This window comes from Pimephales promelas, chromosome 4 (genome assembly GCF_988280905.1).
Source record: "Pimephales promelas chromosome 4, fPimPro1.hap1.1, whole genome shotgun sequence".
Taxonomy (NCBI): domain Eukaryota; kingdom Metazoa; phylum Chordata; class Actinopteri; order Cypriniformes; family Leuciscidae; genus Pimephales; species Pimephales promelas.
The window spans coordinates 32,968,036-32,988,271 of record NC_142772.1 but is presented as its reverse complement, the minus strand read 5'-3'; the positions used below and the strand labels follow the sequence as shown (position 1 = coordinate 32,988,271).

At 39.0% G+C, this 20,236-nt stretch overlaps 1 protein-coding gene across 5 annotated transcripts in view; it reads left to right on the top strand.

Moving 5' to 3' along the window:
- Positions 1 to 20,202, top strand: part of camkk1a (calcium/calmodulin dependent protein kinase kinase 1a) — a 74,200-nt gene extending 53,998 nt beyond the window's left edge. For 4 of the 5 annotated variants that reach the window (XM_039675218.2, XM_039675215.2, XM_089130293.1 and 1 more), the window contains 9 exons: positions 2,159 to 2,247; positions 4,142 to 4,341; positions 5,011 to 5,064; positions 5,259 to 5,332; positions 6,122 to 6,209; positions 7,719 to 7,847; positions 8,117 to 8,220; positions 13,622 to 13,669; positions 15,975 to 20,202. In XM_039675218.2, coding sequence (XP_039531152.2) covers positions 2,159 to 2,247; positions 4,142 to 4,341; positions 5,011 to 5,064; positions 5,259 to 5,332; positions 6,122 to 6,209; positions 7,719 to 7,847; positions 8,117 to 8,220; positions 13,622 to 13,669; positions 15,975 to 16,050 — 862 coding nt within the window. In that variant the 3' untranslated portion in view covers positions 16,051 to 20,202. The remainder of the gene's footprint in view (positions 1 to 2,158; positions 2,248 to 4,141; positions 4,342 to 5,010; positions 5,065 to 5,258; positions 5,333 to 6,121; positions 6,210 to 7,718; positions 7,848 to 8,116; positions 8,221 to 13,621; positions 13,670 to 15,974) is intronic. The other variant, XM_039675220.2, reaches the window with a different exon arrangement.
- The last annotated feature ends 34 nt before the right edge of the window (positions 20,203 to 20,236 follow it).

The window sequence follows — 20,236 nt, the reverse complement described above, 5'->3', positions numbered from 1 at the left end:
CAAAATTAACACAATTTAAATATAATGAGTAAATACCTCATCTGAACATGGTCAGAAACAATGCTCAGGTAGGCTGTAGCATTTAAACGATGCCCAATTGGCACTAAGGGGCCTAAAGTGTGCCAAGAAAACATCCCCCACACCATTACGCCACCACCACTAGCCTGCACAGTGGTAACAAGACATGATGAATCCATGTTCTCATTCTGTTTACATCAAAATCTGACTCTACCATCTGATTTCAACAGAAATGGAGACTCATCAGACCAGGCATTTTTCCAGTTTCAGTTTCAGTTCATTTATAAAGCACATTTAAAAACGGCCACTGGCCGACCAAAGTGATAGAGATAGAATAGAGATAGAAACTAATTTAAAGCAGTTCAGAGCAGAATACTCATTCTAAGCTAAAAGCGACAGAAAATGAATAGGTTTTAAGACAAGACTTGAACTCAGACAGATAGGAAGTTGTTCTAATATAAAGTGGGAGCTTGTTCCAGAGTGTGGGACCCGCCACTTCAAAGGCACAATCTCCCCTTGATTTTAGCCAGGTTTTAGGTATCTGAAGAAGTTGTTTATTTTCAGATCCAAGATCCATAAGCAGGTGCTAAATCAATCAAAGATTTATACACCAGACCAGTATCAAAATTTTATATTCAATTTTAAAATTTATCGGTAGCCAGTGAAGGGATCTTAGCAGCAGGTGGGTGACATGGTCAAATTTCCTTTTTCCCATAAGGAATCTCGCCGCAGCATTTTGAACAATCTGTAGGCGGGCCGTTTGGGACTTTGATGCACCGAAAAACAGAAGGTTACAATAGTCTAGGTGCGAGTTAATGAGAGCATGGATCATTTAGGGAGATATGATTTTATTTTCGCTATAGAACAAAGATAAAAAAACTAGCTCTGACGACAGCACTAATTTGTTTATCGAATTTAAGGGAGCTATCTAAAATAACACCTAGGTTCTGTACCTGGGGAGCAATAGATTGATCTAAAGATCCCAGGTCAAAATTATAAGATTTCCAGTCTTCAACTGTCTAATTTTGGTGAGCTTTTGCAAATTGTAGCCCTTTTTTTTCCCCCTATGTCAAGTCAAGTCAAGTCACATTTATTTACATAGCGCTTTTCACAATACAGATTGTATCAAAGCAGCTTCACAGTGATAACATGTAAGTAGCACAACACAGATCAACAACATTGCTAAACACTAAATAACCCCAACTGAGCAAGCTCAAAGCAAGCCAAAAGCAAGGCGACAGTGGCAAGGAACCAAACTCCATCAGATTGGATGGAGAAAAAACCTTGGGAGAACCCAGGCTCAGTCGGGGGCCAGTTCTCCTCTGGCTTACATTCATATTGTTTAAATATAAATATTAAATATAAATATTGTTTATGAATCAAACGGCGCCATAACATATCGCAGGCGTTGAGTCGTCTCATCACAGGCGTTGAGTCGTCTCATCACAGGCGTTGGGGCATCCGAAATCCCCGTGAGAGGCTGGACACAAAACTGGACCTGACGAACGCCATTTTTCTCGGGACAAGCGTCCCGAGATAACAGCAGAAAGGCAGATGGGAAATAATTAGCATAGCTGATGTTCATAATGATTTCCGTTATAACTCACAAACTCTCCATAACCCGAACTCTCCGCAACCCAACCATACGCGCCGACCCGTTTGTCTAACGTGTGTATACAGATTGCTATTGTATACAGATATACTATGTGTAGAGGAGATGAGTGGTACCCGGTGGATACATGTCTATAATGAAATGTATATCAGAAATAAAATGTAAATACATGTATATTGTTTCTAATTGACAAATAAATACAGTTAATTGTTTATTTAATTAAAAAAGGGGAATTAATAAATGGGTGAATCATTCATTCATTAAAAAGCAGAATTGCTTTTCTTTTTCCACATTCTTTTTCTTTATAATTAAATTGTTTTAATTTATTATTTCCAGCTTTTAATTTTTGCAAAGAACACTGTAATGAACATTGATATTGAAAATGGAATTATTACTAAATATTTTATACAAGGAATTCTGCTGCATATAAAAATAGATTGCTAAAAATAAAATCTTTGCTCGCTGTTACTGTATTTTATTTGTACCTTATCAGTTAACTTACAATAAAGTGTCTCCATTGGTCACCAGCCCTGTAATGGAGGTTCCCAGCGACAGTCCCTTCAGTGAAGACCAGGCCCGCCACTACTTCAGAGACATTGTTCTGGGCATCGAGTACTGTGAGTCATTTCCTTCATTTTTAAAAGCCTTTTTTCAAATTGCTGGGTCGACCTCACTGTCTTCCATCCTCAGTTTCTAAGGAGACCACCTTGTGTATGGTTTTAGTAATAGAGCATCTGAAGTTAAATAAATCCCAGGATAGAAGAGCGAAGCAAACTCCTACAGATGAGCGGCTGACATTAATCATTACTCATGTAAAAATAAAGACCCAAGAGAGCTCTGTCCCAAGGAACATCTCTATGTTTGTTGTTCTAACTCATCATGGCATCCTGTTAGGCTAATGAAGTGAGCGAATGTGGCAGTGCACTCGTGTATGTGTGTGGGGGGAAGGTCATCGTTGCCTGATTAAAACAAGTCTCTGCTATTTCTTAAGGCTGTTCTGATCTGTCATTTGTCAAAAGAAGAACAGTATGTACAACAGTATACTGTATGTTGATTCGATTGAGCTTAAATTATAATTTGAGCCTTTAAATAAGATGGCAGCACAAAAAAGGAGAATGAGCTGAGTAGATTGCCAAGCGTCTGTTCTGCTCGAGTGGAAACTCGGCTTTCATCAATTCATTTGAATCCTACTAAACAGGCAACACTCGCTGTGGCAACCGTCTGGATGGCAACAGACCATTTACATGATTCGCTACAAATCAGTCTGTGTTCACAATGAACTCTTTTGTGTGTCTTTAATTTGTGGACTGCAATCAGTATGTGTCCATATTTTGTTTATTTCATTAGCACTATGCTGTACATTAGCCATGTCAATATAATGAATTAATAGTTATCTAAGAAATCTGTGTGTGGGGGTTTTATGATATGTAAACTGCTTGAGAGACAGTTTACATAAGCTGTGGCATACTCCATGTGTTACATTCCCCTTGCTTTGCTGACTTTGATCAAATAATTATATGCAATAATCTGCTAATGCTTTGAACAGACCTCTTTGTTCCTTAATGGATTTTCTTTTTTCATGACCATGCTTGTCATCTGACGACATCTTAGACATGGCTCTTGTTGTCGCGTATAACCAGTAATGGTAATTTAATGGTTCTTTTAATGGTTCACAGTAATGACTGAAAGATGATAATTGATGGGCAGGTTATCTTTGATTGACCACTTGAGACAAGGAGGCGACTCTTAACCAATCAAATTCAGCTACTGTGTGCACCGGGTGACCTTCTTGATCCTTTCTGCTGTTCTTTAGTTAAGCTGAGACCTCCTGCGGTCAGACACACTTGATGTTGTACCTCCTCTTTACTTGCTTGGCTCAACCTAGTAGCTTTTTTAAACTTGTTTCGAATTATAAAACCTGACATTTTGGTCAGTTCTGAAATTCTGTAACTTGTACAGTATGGATTAGTATTACATGGTATGTTAATGTTTAATTTTTTTCTAATCACAATTAGGCATGGATGGATTAGTCTAGAATTTTAAATACGTTTTGATGTTGCATTGAGAAGATTGATCCTCACACAATATAATAATAATAATAATAATATGTAAAGTGTTAAATGTAGTATAATATGTTTTATGATAATTTGCAGGACTATAGAATGTAAAAAAATAAATAAATAATATGACTTAAATATAATAAAATAATTAATAAAATAATTTGATCCTCATAACTTTACATTTAAATTGTCGGTTTATAGTTAGTTACTATATTATATAGTTACTATATAGTTACTGTATTTATACTATAGTTACTATATTTATTTCAAAATTAAGTTTTGAAGACCAATGAGTTATATTTGTTTTGTGGAGTCTAATAGAATTCTGAAATTTGAAGCTAATCGTCAATAAATTGAACTTTTGGAATGACTCCTTTTTCTTGTTCTTCTTTTAGATGATATACTCGAATTATCACATTCCTTCTCTGATATTTTTTCTCTTTTTGCTCAGTGCACTTTCAGAAGATCGTTCACAGGGATATCAAACCATCTAATTTATTACTTGGAGATGACGGCCATGTGAAAATAGCCGATTTTGGGGTCAGTAACCAGTTTGAGGGTAACGATGCCTGTCTCTCCAGCACTGCTGGTACTCCTGCATTCATGGCCCCAGAGACACTGTCAGACAACCGCCAGAGCTTTAGTGGAAAGGTAATGCGTTTCTGTAGTGGTTTTGCTGCTATGTGTTGTGATAGGCCAATCTGACTGATTTTTTTTAACCATATCATTAAAAAAAAATTATGCTCAAATAGAATTTTTTTGTTGCTGTTGTTGTTTATGAATGGGACATCTTTTTTTTTTTTTATATATATATACAGTATTTCGCATCATTACTCCTGCCCTCAGTATCACATGATATTTTAGAAGTCATTTTAATATGCTGATTTAATGCTTAAGAAACATTTTTTATAAGTATCCACGTTGAAAACAGTATGCCTCTTAATATTTTTGTGGAAACCATTTTTTTTTTTAGAATGTTTTGATGAATAGAAAGTTCAGAAGAACAGAAATTATTTGAAATAGATTTTTTTGTAACTTTAGAAATGTCTTTACTGTCACTTTTGATAAATTTGTTGCATCTTTGAGCAATAAAATGACTATTATTTTATTTTAAAAAAATCAAACTGACCCTAATTAAGGACACATTAGTCCATTCAATTTTGTTTTGCATTCCTTGGAAGAAAGTCATAGAGCTTTGGCACAACATGATAGTAAATAGATGACAACAGAATTTAAATTTTGAATGAACTCTCCCTTCAAGAAATGACATTGATCTCAATAGCTCCTGCATCAATAAAACAGAAGTTGTGTCTTTTTCAGGCTCTGGATGTGTGGGCTATGGGAGTGACTCTCTACTGTTTCGTGTATGGGAAGGTATGAGTTGGCTCATATACTGATATGATCAGAATGATAGCAGTTATTCTTCACTTTGGAATTATCTATCAGGAATAAAGATCAATGCACAGGCCAGTGTGCTACTGCAGTGACATTTGTGTGATTGATCATTTTGATCACTCATCTGTCTAACCTCCTCCCCCTCTCCTCTATTTTTCTTCCCTGTCCTCCAGTGCCCATTTATTGATGAGTACATTCTGGCACTTCACAATAAGATCAAGTGTAAGCCGGTGGAGTTCCCCGAGACGTAAGTCACCCCTCGCTGTGTGTGACGCATCTGTCGTCCCACAGAAACAGAAACAGAGAGAGGAAATGTCAGAGATGTTTGAGTGTATGACGATGTGAGATGAATGCTATTTTGAGGCGTGTTGGTTTATGTAAGATATTTGTGTATGAGACTTGTGAAGGTCTATGATATGTTGATGAAGTCTGTCATCTGTGTGTGGAAGGCCAGAGGCCGTCCGGATGCATGTCCTCTGGTGCATGTGTTTGGACTAATCGTCAGCAAATAAAAGCGCGTCTCTCTCTCACACACACACACACGGTCCCTGATGTCATGCTGCAGTGTTCTCACTGGCTAAACTAACTACAAAATAACACAATGTCATCACTGTGAATCAAAAAGGGGCTTCACTCACTTTTTGGTTTTATTTTTGTATGCGTAACCCATTTTTTAAAAATGTATTTTACATTTTTATGCTATGCTTATAACAAGCCAAAAATTAAGGTAATTAGGAAAAATAATTTGAGAGGTTCACAAGAAATTTGCTGAAAAAAGCAGTAAAGGTGAAAGGACATTTTTTTTTTTTTTGGCTGAGTACATGTTTTTGTTGTTTTCATGTTTGCAGAGCTTCTTTTGTGTTTAGTACAGTTGAGCTCTTTAGCCCTTATGATTGTTACAGAGGCAGTGTGACAGTCAGTGGGGGTTTGAAGCGGTGTTTCTTTTGTCTCTCCTCTTGTAAAAGCATACTGTCATTGTCTGGTTTATTGGGTTTGTGTTTTCAGCTGTTTTCTCTGTGTTTCTGTAATATCTCAGGCCAGCTATCAGCGAAGGGCTAAAGGACCTGGTCACACGAATGCTGGACAAAAACCCAGATACCAGGATCACTGTTCCTGAGATCAAAGTAAGTATGATGGAAAGGTGCACTTCTTAGATTGAAAGTGTCTTCACCACTCTGTATTGTAAGATATTGAGTTACTATTCACTGAGGAGTGCATCTATTTACACGGAAATGAATGTGCATATTAGACCTTTTCGGCTGGACTAGTATTATTAATCAATACCATCCTTCAGAAATCATCTCAATTTTCCTTCCTGAATATCGGCGAGAGAGTGCGACCTCACTTAATATTAAAATTATAGTCAGTTTCTCAAAAAGAAATGTATTATTAGTCTTCACTCAATATAGCTCCAGTGTTTCTATCAAAGACCATTCCTGAGCCACATACAGGGATACTGTAAATATGACACAATATCTCTGAGAGCTTCTGCACCATCTAGCAGACTTGCTGTTTGGACAGAAACACATCAGCTAATCCCTATGGAGAAGGATTTTGGTTCAGTTCTGGAAACTTCCATCTGTTGTCTCAGTGTTTGACAGTGAGTGTGAATAATTAGCACACACACATACACTCGGCCATTAGAGACTACTGCCTGCATGTCATTACCCAGAAAATGTTCCATCAAAGCAGCGATCCCCAGAGCACACTCGGCCTACATTCACTCAACAGCTCTACTCTCAAACCCTTCGGACCAACTTTGTTATTAGGAAAAATATTTTATTTCTTTAATCATTTTCTGATTGGATGAATGGTAAGATGGATGAAATGATTGATGGATGAACAGATAAATGAAATGGAGGATAGAAGATTAGATGGATGGATGAATGGAACTATAGATGATGGCTTGATGGATGAAACACTATATAGAGGGACAGATGGATTGATGGACATATGACAGCTGGATGGATGAACAAATGGTTGGATGTATGGACTAATCTACAGACATGGATGGATACATGGATGGATGGATGGATGGACAGACCGATGGATTGATGAATAGATGGATATATAATGGCTGGATGGATGGACGAATGTATGGATGTATGGACTGATGTACAGACATGGATGGACAGAGTAATGGATTGATGAATAGATGGATATACGACAGCTGGATGGATGGACGAATGGATGGATGTATGGACTGATCTACAGACTATATCTACATAGATGGATGGATGGACAGACAGGCAGGTGGATGAATTGATGGATACAAGATGGCTAAATGGATGAAACTGGATGGATGTATGTATAGAATAAAATGTATGGTCTGATCTATGGACAATTGGATGGATATACAGATGCTGGATGGATGAATGGAAGGACAGATCGATAAATGCATTGATGGCTCTACAGACATATAATTGGTAGGGTAGATCAATGGATGAACAGATGGAAGGATAGAGATTGCTGTAATGGATGCATGGATGGATGGAAGGAAGGAAGGAAGGAAAGATGATGAATGCAGGGGATAGATGGATGAATATATGAAATGATAGGCCAGATGGATGGATGGATGGAATGACGTGTACACAGCATGTTATAAGTGTGTGTCTGTGTGTGTGTATTTTCAGGTGGACCCCTGGGTGACTCAGGATGGTACAGACCCATTGCCTTTAGAAGAGGAGCACTGTACTGCGGTAGAAGTCACTGAAGAGGAGGTACAGAACTCAGTGAAGTTTGTCCCCAGTCTATCTGCTGTGGTAAGTGAAACAGAGAAAGAACAAGGGTTTCTATGTGTAAGGGTTCATGATTTGCTGAACTGTAGTTATATGAACACACCTACCAAACAACTGAAACCTCATCACATGTCAAACTGACCCTGCTTCTGAACTGTCTGCTTTTCCTTGATTACTTTCCTGGAATTAGTCCTTGCCATCATCACCATCATCATTTCAGTAAATTCAAAGTTTATTTTACACAAAGTGTATAAGTTAAGTCTAGTTATCCCCTCTTTCCTGTAATGCTGTAGATATTGGTGAAAGCCATGTTAAGGAAGCGTTCCTTTGGGAATCCATTTGAGTGTCCCAGCAGGAGAGAAGAGAGGTCCATGTCTGCTCCCAGCAGTCTTCTCATGTAAGTGTTTCAACCGATGACCAACTGGAAACCTGAGTAATATAGCTGCACAATAACAAATGACTCTCCTTTTGCTCACAAACCGTTTTGTATGAGGTTGAAGTCTTTTCAGCATTACATTTTTCACTCTCATATTCAAGGTCACAGCATGATATTTCAGACGTCATGTCTATCTATTTGAACAGGAAGGTGTGCTAATAGTCACCCATTACTTCTCCTGCCGCCAACATACGTTTCCATAGTAGCATGATTCAGACGTTTTTTCTTTTGCAGTAGCATTCAAAGCTCTGGGACTTGTTTTCATTATTTCTGTCTGGAACCTTCTTCTCTGCATTGCACTGAGACTGCTGACACCCTCATTAATATTTTTTTACATATTATATATATATATAAAATCCTGGCCATAAATTAGGGCAGAATCTTGGTCTTAGCTCTAGTTTATGATAAACATTTTGTAAGCTTTATATTCTAACGACTAAACGCATCACACCTTGATATATTCAGGGACGCTCTAAAGAGGGTGGTGCTCTAATGATGATTTACAGACTTTAGTGTACATGACAAATGCATAGAATGGGTTTTTAGAATAGCCTTAAATGGTTAGTTCACCCAAAAATGGTGAAAATTCTGTCATTAATTACTCACCCTCATGCCTTTCCAAATCCATAAGACCTTTGTTCATCTTCGGAACACAAATTAAGATCTTTTTGATGAAATCCGACACCTTTCTGTCCCTCCATTGGGAGCAACGCAACTTATTCAAGGTCCAGAACGATAGGAAAGACATGTCATCATTAAAGTAATCCATGTGACTCCAGTGGTATAACCTCAATTTTATGAAGCAATGCGGATGCTTTGTTTGCACAAAAAAAGTGTGCAATATAGTTCTAAATGTATATTTCAATTTTTTATATTCAGCATCTATATATACATTCAGTATGGTATATATATAAGTTCTTAAAAGGTCACAACAATAATTCAGTTTCTTTTTATTCCTCTGGATGTTTGCACCATCCATCCTTTGACAGTAATTCTCAGAGGCCTTTTGCTGGTAATGTATCTGCCCACTAGCCTGACAGTAAGTGTCTCCATGAAGTCATCTCTGTCCCCACTCTGCTGCATTTGCCACATTGGTTTGTTCAAGGACAGCAGCATGTTCTCTCACTCTTCCTCTCTGTGTGCTGTCTGTTAGATGCCTGTCAGAATCAGCAGAGGGTTGCTCCCTGTCTTCTGAATGCTCTGGATCAATACAAACAATCTGGTTATCTCTGTATGCATCCCTGATAGACCAAAGTCAGCCTCGCAAACATTTTAATGCAGTACTGAATGCTCTCAGTTATAGGTTGTAGTTTTTTTCAGGCGTGCCATATGCAGTTATTGTTCGTACAATCAAAACTGAAAGGTCATTTGATTATCTGTAAACAAATTACAGGCTTATTTGGTGTGAATGCTCTCTGTTGACAAGGATCTGATTGGGAAATGAGGTGGATCAATACAGTGACTCAGCAGACCGGTGACTTCATTTGCAATAGGCGGTTAATTGTACTTTTATTTACCTCTATCATTTTTTTTTATTAGCCAATTGTCAGTTAGTTGTTGCCTTTGAATAAAAGCTTTTCTGAATAAATGGATTAAAAAACAGCAGCGCCCCCGGTTGGTAGAAAGCTATCATCGTAATTTTAAATCCCTCCGTCCCTTTAAATCTCTCCTACTGTCAGGGGTGACCATTTGCATGTCATCCATAATTCAGTGTCAGTTTGAATACACTACCTCCTGCACCGTTAATAACCTTTTTCATCTAAACACACACTGTACTGAACACACACTCTCCCTTCCTTTTCTCAAGCATCCATGCATACTCACTCGACTGCAATTGTTACTCTGTGATGGCTGAAAGTCATTTCTTGTGATACTCATGATGATTGCATTGTTTATGAGGGGATTATTTTCTATATCTCTTCTAAATATTCATTTTGTCAGAACATTGATTAAACACCTGTTTTAGCACAGCCACAATATTAATTAAATATCTTCCATTATCGTTAACATCAGAATAATTATAGGCTTATTGGTATCAGCCTATTGTTATCTGTTTGTGCTGGATAGTACCGCTCCTCTACTCCACAGCTTTATATTAAACAAAATAATTTCTAATTGGTTGTCATTTTGTTGCACCATACCACGTTTTTCTTTCTGTGTAAAAGCTGTCGCTTCAGGCCTGGTTAGGACTCGCTATACACAATTATTGGTTCACATCACTGAACCAACCCTGTCTGGGAGCATGGGGAAACAAATTGCCGTATTACTACACATTTGTTGGATGTGATGAAAATGTGGCTGCCGCTGCACATTATCAGCCTACATATCGTCTCGGTTACGTATGGTAACCCTCGTTCCCTGAGAGGGGGAACGGAGACGTCTCGTTGGAACGATTGCCTTTGAGTGAATTAAAACGAGCCAATGAATATTGGCATGCAGGAGTTGCATTCCGCGCCCCGCCTGCCAGAGTGCGGGTATTAGGGATGTGCATCTCTATAGCTGAGACCGATGCGATACGCATCTCGATGTATAGCCAATGATACGATACATTAAAGATACATAAGCAGCTACCAATGTGATGCAATTCGATTCACTACTATTACGATGTGTTGTGATTCCATTTCGATTTGAAAATCTTTCACAAACAGGTCTTTCATGACTGTATTCAAATGTAAAAAAAAAAAAAAGAAAAACTATTACTGGCAGTCACAGGCTGCTGTAAACCAAAGTAACTCAAATGTCCTACTTTAAAGTTTAAAGGTAGGTGACTCTCAGGACACGCCTCGCACTCCGTAGTGTAGATACGTTATATTCATGTAGCAGCTGCAGCAGTCGTGATGAGAGAACGCGATTGTCCAGCAGTTCAGAAAGGAAAAATCGATCTAGTCGACCTGGACGTGCAAATGAGGCAAAATCGTGTCTATCGCGCCACGCTCATGCCGCATGACTTCCAGACCAACGGGCAACTGGCAATAGGTCATGTCCGGAGAGGTAAACGGATCTATCCGAGCGGCTCCGAAGATTTCCCATATCAGCTGAACCACCTGGGGATGGAGTCGCCATTCTCCCGGAAGGGGCGGCTGCCGTGAGAGCTCGTCTGCTGCACGGTTGACCACACCAGGGATGTGAATGGCCCAAAGCGACCTCAGATGCTTCTGACTCCATAGGAAGAGATGGCGGGCGAGTCGCGACATACAATGGGAGCGTAGACCACGTTGATGATTGATGTACTCCACGGTTGCAGTGCTGTCCGTACGTACCAGTACGTGCCTGTGCAAAAACAGCCCCTTGAGGTGCCGCAAGGCTAAGTGTACTGCTTGCAACTCTAGGTAATTAATGTGCCGATGTAGTTGAGACCCCGTCCACAGACCTGAGACTGCATCCCCGTTGTGCATGGCCCCCCATCCATTGGCAGAGGCATCCATGAAAACCAGAGCATGCCTGGACACCTGGACTAAGGGCACTCCGGCCCGTAGAAAGGCAGGGTCCGACCAAGGACTGAAGGTTTGGCAACATTGCGGGGTTATCTCGGGACTCGATTGTGAAGCCAGCGCTGAAGCGGTCTCATATGCAGCAGGCCGAGCGGCGTTATTGCGGCTGTGGCTGCTAAATGCCCCAGGAGCCCCTCTGGAACTGTTTCAGTGGGACTGCTGACCTGCCTTGAAAAGACCTGAGGCTGTTGAGCTCTGCCTGGATGCACTCTTCTGTGAGGCGCACAGTCTGACTGACTGAGTTCAACTCCATACCGAGATAAGATCCTCTGCGTGGGGCAGAATTTGCTCGTCCCAGTTGACCTGAAGCCCCAAATGGCTGAGGATCTGAAGCACCAAGTCCCTGTGATCGCACAACAGATCTTGCGAGTAAGATATTATCAGCCAGTCGTCAAGATAGTTGAGAATGCAAACGCCATATTCTCTCATGAGAACAATGGCTGCATCCGTGACTTTCGTGAACATGCATTTCAAACAATCAAATCTTCTGATAGTTATCTTGTTATATTATTGTGACCTTATAGACTCAAGAATACATCCATTCCAGACACGGAAGACGCTCTTATTTGAAAGTCCATCATACTTATTTTATCAACATAACAAACATGTTAGAAGTAGCCTACAAACATGATGAAATTAAAGTTTTTGCTAATGTCATTTCTTCTTTTTCTCCCAAAGACCAAACCCTTTCTCTGTGTCAGACTTAACTTTGTTTGATGTCGTTTATGCTAACGCCTGTTTCACACAAACTCCGTTTGCAGTGTGTATATGGTGTGTATTTTTCCCGCACCCATGTTAATAGGTTAGAGCCTATGGTTGGTGCGCACACACCGCACGCGGATGTAATAATAATAATGCAATTAAATGAGATGATAATGTTAAATAACATTTCATCTCGTCTTGTTTTGGTCAACGAAAATTAAGAGAAATTTAAAAATATTTTTTATTTTTATTCGTCAATAATATTGCATTATACATTTAATTATAGTCATCATCACATAACCAGCATTTACTCGTTTTCTCGTTTTCATCACGTGATAAAGGTTCGTTGACGACGATATTTAGTCATAATTTTTGTTGACGAAAGCAACACTAGTGACAACAGCTCTTTGAAAAAAAAAAAAAAAAAGGCAGATCGCATGAAGCAGCAGCTGGTACCCGGGAGATCGAGAAGATCGCTCAAGCGCCTTCTCACCATATAATAGTTTCTTGTTGAATCCAGCATTGAATTTGTGGAGATTCTGGAAACTGTCTTCCGTAAATGCGCAGCACCGAGAGCTAAATTGCGATTGTAATTTTCAGGAACATAATCAAACATACATTTTAGCTATAGTTGGCGAACTACAGCATCTGTGGAAAGCCCAAACATAGAAGACCTGACAGCTAGCTGAAAATAACACACTTTCGATGGCATAATATCTCCACTATAACTCTCCTCTTCGACAAAGCCTCAGAAATATGGCCATGCCCCCTTGTTTGCATATTCCGGAGGGAGGGTTGATGTAAATTTATGGGTTAGTTGCGTATAAAGCCCGGGAAGTATTCAAGTCGTTTTTGTAGGCATTAAACTTCCTCATTTTTAAAAGACGAAATCTCTGCTTATGTTGAACTTTCAGTGCAGCAACTTTGCAGATACTGTTCATGCACCAACAGCAACATTACACACTATTTAAAATGAAAATAGTGAAATCGCAATCAACCACCCCTTTAAATGTAGTCTAATGTTGACTGTTAATGTAATTGGCATTCTGACCAGCACAAACTCACTATGGTCTCTATAATGACCTGGTTCCTGTTGCTTTTTCTTCACATGAAACTGCTGATGCTCTCCTTCCTTTCCTCCACTCTCTCTCTCTCTCTCTCTGCTGCAGGGACTCTTGGCCATTCCGGCCCTCTTTTAAACTCCAGCCCTCGTTAAGGTAACTCATTGTGACAGGTGGTCATTGTCATTTGTCACTCAAGCCCTGTGTCAGATTCCCTGTCCTTCTCCATGTATTCCCACGGGTCAGTGAAAGTCATATCAGCCTCCACCTTGTCCTTCTGTGGCATTTCTTTAGCTTTATGGCAGTGAACGTATTTGGTAACACTGTCAAAAAAGTCCAAGCCTGTGAAACATGTCATGTTGTGGTCTTTCATTCAGTCCCACCATATACATTCTGAGACCTCTGTGTGCAGTTGTGTCTGTTGCAGAGAACTTTCCCATGTTCATCTGTGTTTCCTCCAAGATTGTTTGTTAGTGTGCTTGTTTTCTATTTTTTTATTGTTTAATACTGGATAGTTTCAGCTACAGATGTTCTACAGATGCATCACACCTGTTTAATGCATGTTGCAGATTTTTTTTTGTTTTATGTTATAAAGCGACAGAAATGTGCTTTACAAACATATAGTGATAATGTAATAATGTTCTTAAATGTGCAATAAATTTGGCAACAGCTGACTGAACTCACCAGTCCTGTTCTGATTAAACAAATCTTTTAAAATGAATGTCAAAGCTGAAGTCTTCAGTGTTACTTGATTCTTTAGTAATCATTCTAATATACTGATTTGGTCCTTAAGTAACATTTCTCATAATCATTATCAATGTTGAAAACGGTTGTGCTGCTTTAATATTTTGAACAGTAGTATATAATGTATAACCCACCGAGCTACTACAACAACACTTTTTAGCTAAAAACCGTTTTGAAGTTTTGGGAATTTTTGTCATAAAACATTTATTTTTACTTGATAACAACTAAAAAGGTATTCTCAAGCACAATGTCTTTGAAAAAAAAAAACCTATACTTGTTACATGGAAAGACAAAAATCACAAAGTATCCATACATGTTCTTTTAATTTCTTCTGTTTTTTCTGTACAACCGTTCTCAGTTAGCCTGGGAAAACCCAGACAACTTCCGGCAAATTTAGATTTGCTCTGAAAGTTAGTCTGGCAAAGAGCTCATTCAAGCTCATTTCCAGTCAGCAGAAATCGCGGCACCAATCAGAAACGTTGGGGCGGGCTTTACCAGATGACGACAGCGCTGGGATTTTGAAGCAGATTTTGTAGCCTACATTACAAAGATGGATGCCGCCGTCGAACATCACTCGCTCGAATCCACTATCGCGTCTGTTTTTAAGCAATTTGAACGTTTAGTTTTTGTTAAAAACCAAACAAAGAACAACACTCGCATATGTTTCTCCACCGGCCACCACTCTGCATACGTCATCTCCTTCATCGCTCTGATTGGTTTTAGGTCTACCCGCAACGTCCGCTGGTGATGCCCCTCTGGAAAAGATTTGTCTATAGCCCCTTTCACACAGCAAGTTGATCCCAGGAAATTGCCAGCAAATTGCCAGAACGCCTTCTGTGTGAACGCAAACACGACCTGGGATTGCTTCTGGGATTGATCCCGGGTTGGGGACCTAGTAACATTGCCGTAATCAGTCCCGGAACGCGCGCTGTGTGAACAAAAGCCAGGACCAATGCCGTAAAGGGTGTGTCTTTAGTGATGACGCTCGTGCCATCGCGCGACTCTGTTGCTCTTAGAAGAAAGTTTGTGTTCGTCATCAACAAACAAAGGACGAACAAATACCTGCAAACTAGGGCTGCACGTTTTCAAGTTTTTCATTAACCGTTAACCAAGGCCCTTTCGGTTAATACTCGGTTAACCTATAGTGTGCGCGCCGCAACCTCGAGATACAGAGTTAATTTTTAACACCTTTAATAACTGGTTGGACCCCATTTGAAACGAAATTAATTTATAGAAATAAAACGCAGTGGTAAGTTCAGAGCAGTTAAAGTAGGCGCGTTTCCATCACCCTTCAAACTGAAATTGCCAATTGAAAATACGCACATTGGCAACACGTCCATTTCGCAAAAACTCCGTGTCCTGCTTTGCTAGACCATATCTCAGTTACAACTGAGAATGGTCTGGTTTTAACCAGGCTATAGTTCTCAGTGCATTTTTTATTGATTTTGAATATTGTGGTATCATTGATTTAAGATACATTTGCCCAAAATAAAATGCAAATGTAGGTCGATTGATTTGCAGCCTCTCTATATCGATTTTTTTTTGGGGGGTGGGCGGGTTACGTGGATGATTCTTGGCCTAAATAATCTGTATAGTAGACTAGACCTTATAGAATACAGTCAAAATCTGCCTTCTCGAAATCAACTACTGGATCAAAGCACGGATCATTTAGAAAGATAATGATTAATTTCTCACTCTGTTTTTCTTTCTCTCTCAGAAAGGGGAGCAGTGGAGAGGCGGGTAGAGAAGTCGAGCTCGAGGACTTGCATGAGGATGAACCACCCACCTTTTGAGTGTCTCCATAGATTCTGAAGCGTTCCTCATTGTCTGCGCTTCTTTATTCAGACACTTCCAACCCTTCGAGCAGATGACCATCATGACCCAAACCGCTACACTACACTCTATTTCCACCAACTTGAGGCTTATCTTGACATTGAACTGGATTTTGCTATTGCTTGTCATCATTCAAGCTTTTTACTTTTTTTCAGTCTTGCACAAGAATCACTTTCCTTGCTTTTTTTTTTTTTTTTTTAAGACCACCGTAGTAATGGTTCTCAGAAAACCTGGCCTTGGTAATCCGGCGAAAATCCATACTTTCTCCTTCATGCAGTTTGGATCTTTTAATCTTTGTTCTCTTATCATGACTAAACAAGAAGATTTTGGATGGAATCTTGGCTAGGTTTGTTTGAAAACCAGACCATGTCATTACCTTTCTTAAGCAAGACTCCAACATTTACAAAAGATGCTAATATTAACTTGGTACGGCACCTCATAAAGCTAAAAAACAGTGATGGCGTTGAGGCAGTGTGCTGCCATCATAACGTTTGTACATGTGTCAAATAATAGCTATGGTGTCTTGCCTTTTTGTATAATGTTAATGTGCAATTCTTAACCCTATCCGCATCATTGCATGCCTGAAATATGGCCTTTTCCATATTATGGTGTTTCCATATCTCTGTTGCTTTCCATTTCTTTCATACTATAAACATTTTCTCATTTCATTCAGATACAATGTATAAACAGACACACACACAGTGTTGTAGTGTGAATCAAAGGGGCTTATGTAACTACTATACACTAAAAGAGCTCTTGATGTATAAATGACTGCACGTTCAGTCAGTTCCAACAAACAGGGCTTTCTCACGAAATATACTGCTTTTGGTATAAGCATTAACTAGAACAGGGCTTTTTATCCATGTTTGTGAATGTCAGAAATCCCACATTTGGAGCGCACCGGATGCAGGGCTCCCATGTCGCAGTGCTTTGTCTCTACATGAACAGAAATGTGTCATTGTTTACTGAGTCTTCACATTCCAAAAGGCTTTATCAGTCAACGGGTGCTCGAACGCACAAACAAATATGCTACCAAGGCAAGCAAGTGTGTACTGATGCGGAAGGAGAAGGAGTCACTTTCACTCAAAACAGACAAGTCAATTGAGGGAAGGATCTGAATATGGTGTTTAGCTGTGGAGCGAAAGTGAACCGCTATTCAGTGTCATCACGGTCCCTCTTGGCCTGTATTAACTCAGTCCAAAACAATACTCCCTTGTTTACATCGGATCGTCTGCCAGGCGAACCCGTCAGCCCCTGTTATTGAAACGTTTTTTGAATCTGAGTGGACAGCTAATACGCATTGGCGATCAAGATATTTAATTATGAGCACAGATCACTCATATTAATTATATTTTTATTGTGAAATCCCCCCTGAGTGTGTTTGTTTTAAAAGGACAGTTCACACAAAAATGTAATACTGTTATCATTTACCAAAAGGTCTGTTTATACCAATTCAAATGTTCGGCACAAAATTCTGTCCAATATTTGCATGCAATTTTTCTGTTCAGACAAAAAACTGAAAATGGCAAATTCATGCTTTTAAATTTGCTTTACGCTATTTATGCTACTCTATATTGACTAGTTTTCCGTAGCCAGATCATCAGACTGACGGAAGACTGGCAGAAAGTTTTGAGTCCAAAGCAGTTGTCATTGGCCAAGGACCACCCAAGAGGACGTCTGACTGACATGTAAATCAACCAATTACAGTTTACTTGATTCAACGTCATGTTTAGGGGCGTGAAAAAGTAAAGTTAGTCTCCCCACAATAACAGACCGTCGTACAGTTTATTCAAGAATGTCGTGCAAGTATACTGCAACAATTGTGCTGTGAACTTTGCATTGTTTAAAAAATCCAGCTTTTGGTTGATCTTGATGAGCGATCATTGACACTGTTATAAACACAATGACATTATTCTTCTATTAGGGGGTTTGACAATCAGATAATGGCCTTGAAACTCCCAAAATGTTTCCCATTTTGTGTGCCACATGCATCAACGGTCCATGGATGTGGATCCGTCATCTGCTATTTAAATAATTCCAAATGATGAATTCAAATATAGTGTTAAATATGAACACTAAATAAGTGATCGAGTTGATGTGCGTGTTTATCTCACAAGCTTCAAATCTGATTTGATCTTTTAATATGCACACACTGCACAAATAACTTAGATTTCCATTGTTGTTGCATTCTAACTATCCTCTTATCATTGCTTATTTTCTTTGTTTTAGAAATCAGACTTTTTATTTATATATTTTGGGTCCTAATTAAGAGACGAAGAGCACGTGAAGCTTTGTGCCATGCTGTTTATATATATATATATATATATATATATCAATCAGTAAAAATGCCCCTTCCCACGTCCAAAAAAGTTAGGTTTTTTGCAAACTTTGAAAATATTTTCTTTATGTTTGGATGGAAACCCAGCTAATGAGTGGAAGGAAATTTTTTAGATTGTCACGAAAGACATTTATTTCACAATATTCAACAACAACAGCACCTCGTTCCATGCATCATACGTCAGCATATTACGTCACTATGTGTAAGACTTCCCAGTTTAGTTCTTCAATCCAATCAAATTGTCGTCACCACTCCTTACAATCCGTTTGAAATTTCAAAGTTGGCCAATTCATTCCAATTGACATTCGGACTGTGCTACTAGTCAGATTACTTATCAGGGCCCGTGTAAATGCATAAAAGAGTAGCTTGGACTATTTTGAGGTGAACTGTCCCTTTAAGTCATTTCAAGACAATAAAACAGGACTCAATTAGGTCAGCTGCCAATTATTTCTAATAAGCAGCAAGTGGTTAGAGCAAACCTTTAACCGATGTCAGTCATTTAGATGACTCATTATTGCTTATGAAGACGGATTGATAAACTGCAGTGAAGCGCTTTATATTCTCACTGATATCCTGTGCAGATGGTGGTCCATTTTTCACTCCTACACATTCTTCCCCTGTTCTCTCTCTTTCCCCATCTCTCTTTGACCCTCTCTTATGGACAAACTCCTTCTAGATTGGTTCTTGCCCATACCATTTTCTCTTTCACAGGAAAACAAAAAACAAAAAGCATTTTCAGTGCCAAACGACTGGTCTTTGTTTGTATAGAGTATTTGATTTAAATGCATTAAATGGAGTCTCATTTCTGTTGTGTATTAGGATTCTGTATGCGGTACTCAGGGTCTGGATACTGCTGTTCTGGAAATACAGAGAGAATGGAGTAGCATATTCGGTGTTCAGGAGCTCTAAGGTGTGTTTATTGTATGTGTAAAAAAATCCATTGAATGTTTTTAAATGACCTCCCTTCTCTTATATGTGCAGTCGTATTTGTCCATTCTGTCTTAAATGTGCAGTTGTCTTGTCTGTTACTTCTTGATGTATGCTACTGTATGCACCTGTTAGTGTCTTGACGTACGGCATGTCCCTTAACTTGCTATAACCTTTAGAAACCTCTCTCTAGGTTCCCTGTTCCTTTTTATATCTATGAGACGAAACAAATAATGTCTAAAACCCCTTTAAATGGTTTCCTTCAGGACTTTTGTATAAGCTAAACATATGCAGCAAAATGCCATACTCTGTCTGAGCAATCAACTCGAGTACGATGGCTTTCTTTTATTTTCCGGGTTTCAGCACATGTGCAATAGATGAGGTTTGATCATTTGTCTACCCGCATTTATAAAGGAGTCTCTGAAGGAAGTGAGAGAAAAGTGACCATTTTGATGCACTTTGTTGCTGCAAAACGTTCTTGCTATCAAAGCTTTATGCTTTTTTTTCATTTCTTACAAATGTTATTTCAAAAGTATATCAGAATTGATTCATGTATATAGATCGTAGAACACTGTCTCGCTCACATACCTGCAGTTTGAACTGCCCAGTTATTTGTGTCAGAGTGCCTGATATTGCTGGTTATTTATAGACGTCCGTATTCTGCTGCATTGATCTGAATGTACCTATTACAAAAATTCTAGAAAATAGACAAAAAAGCATGGCCCGAGAAAGCACTGAATGCAACTCTTACTATGTAAATATGTACCAAACCATATAAAGATGCTATTTTTTGCATGCTTTTTGTACACATAGACATAATCAAAGACAATAAAGATATCACAGGTGACTGGTTCCTTCTTTATATTTTGTCATTTAGGGTT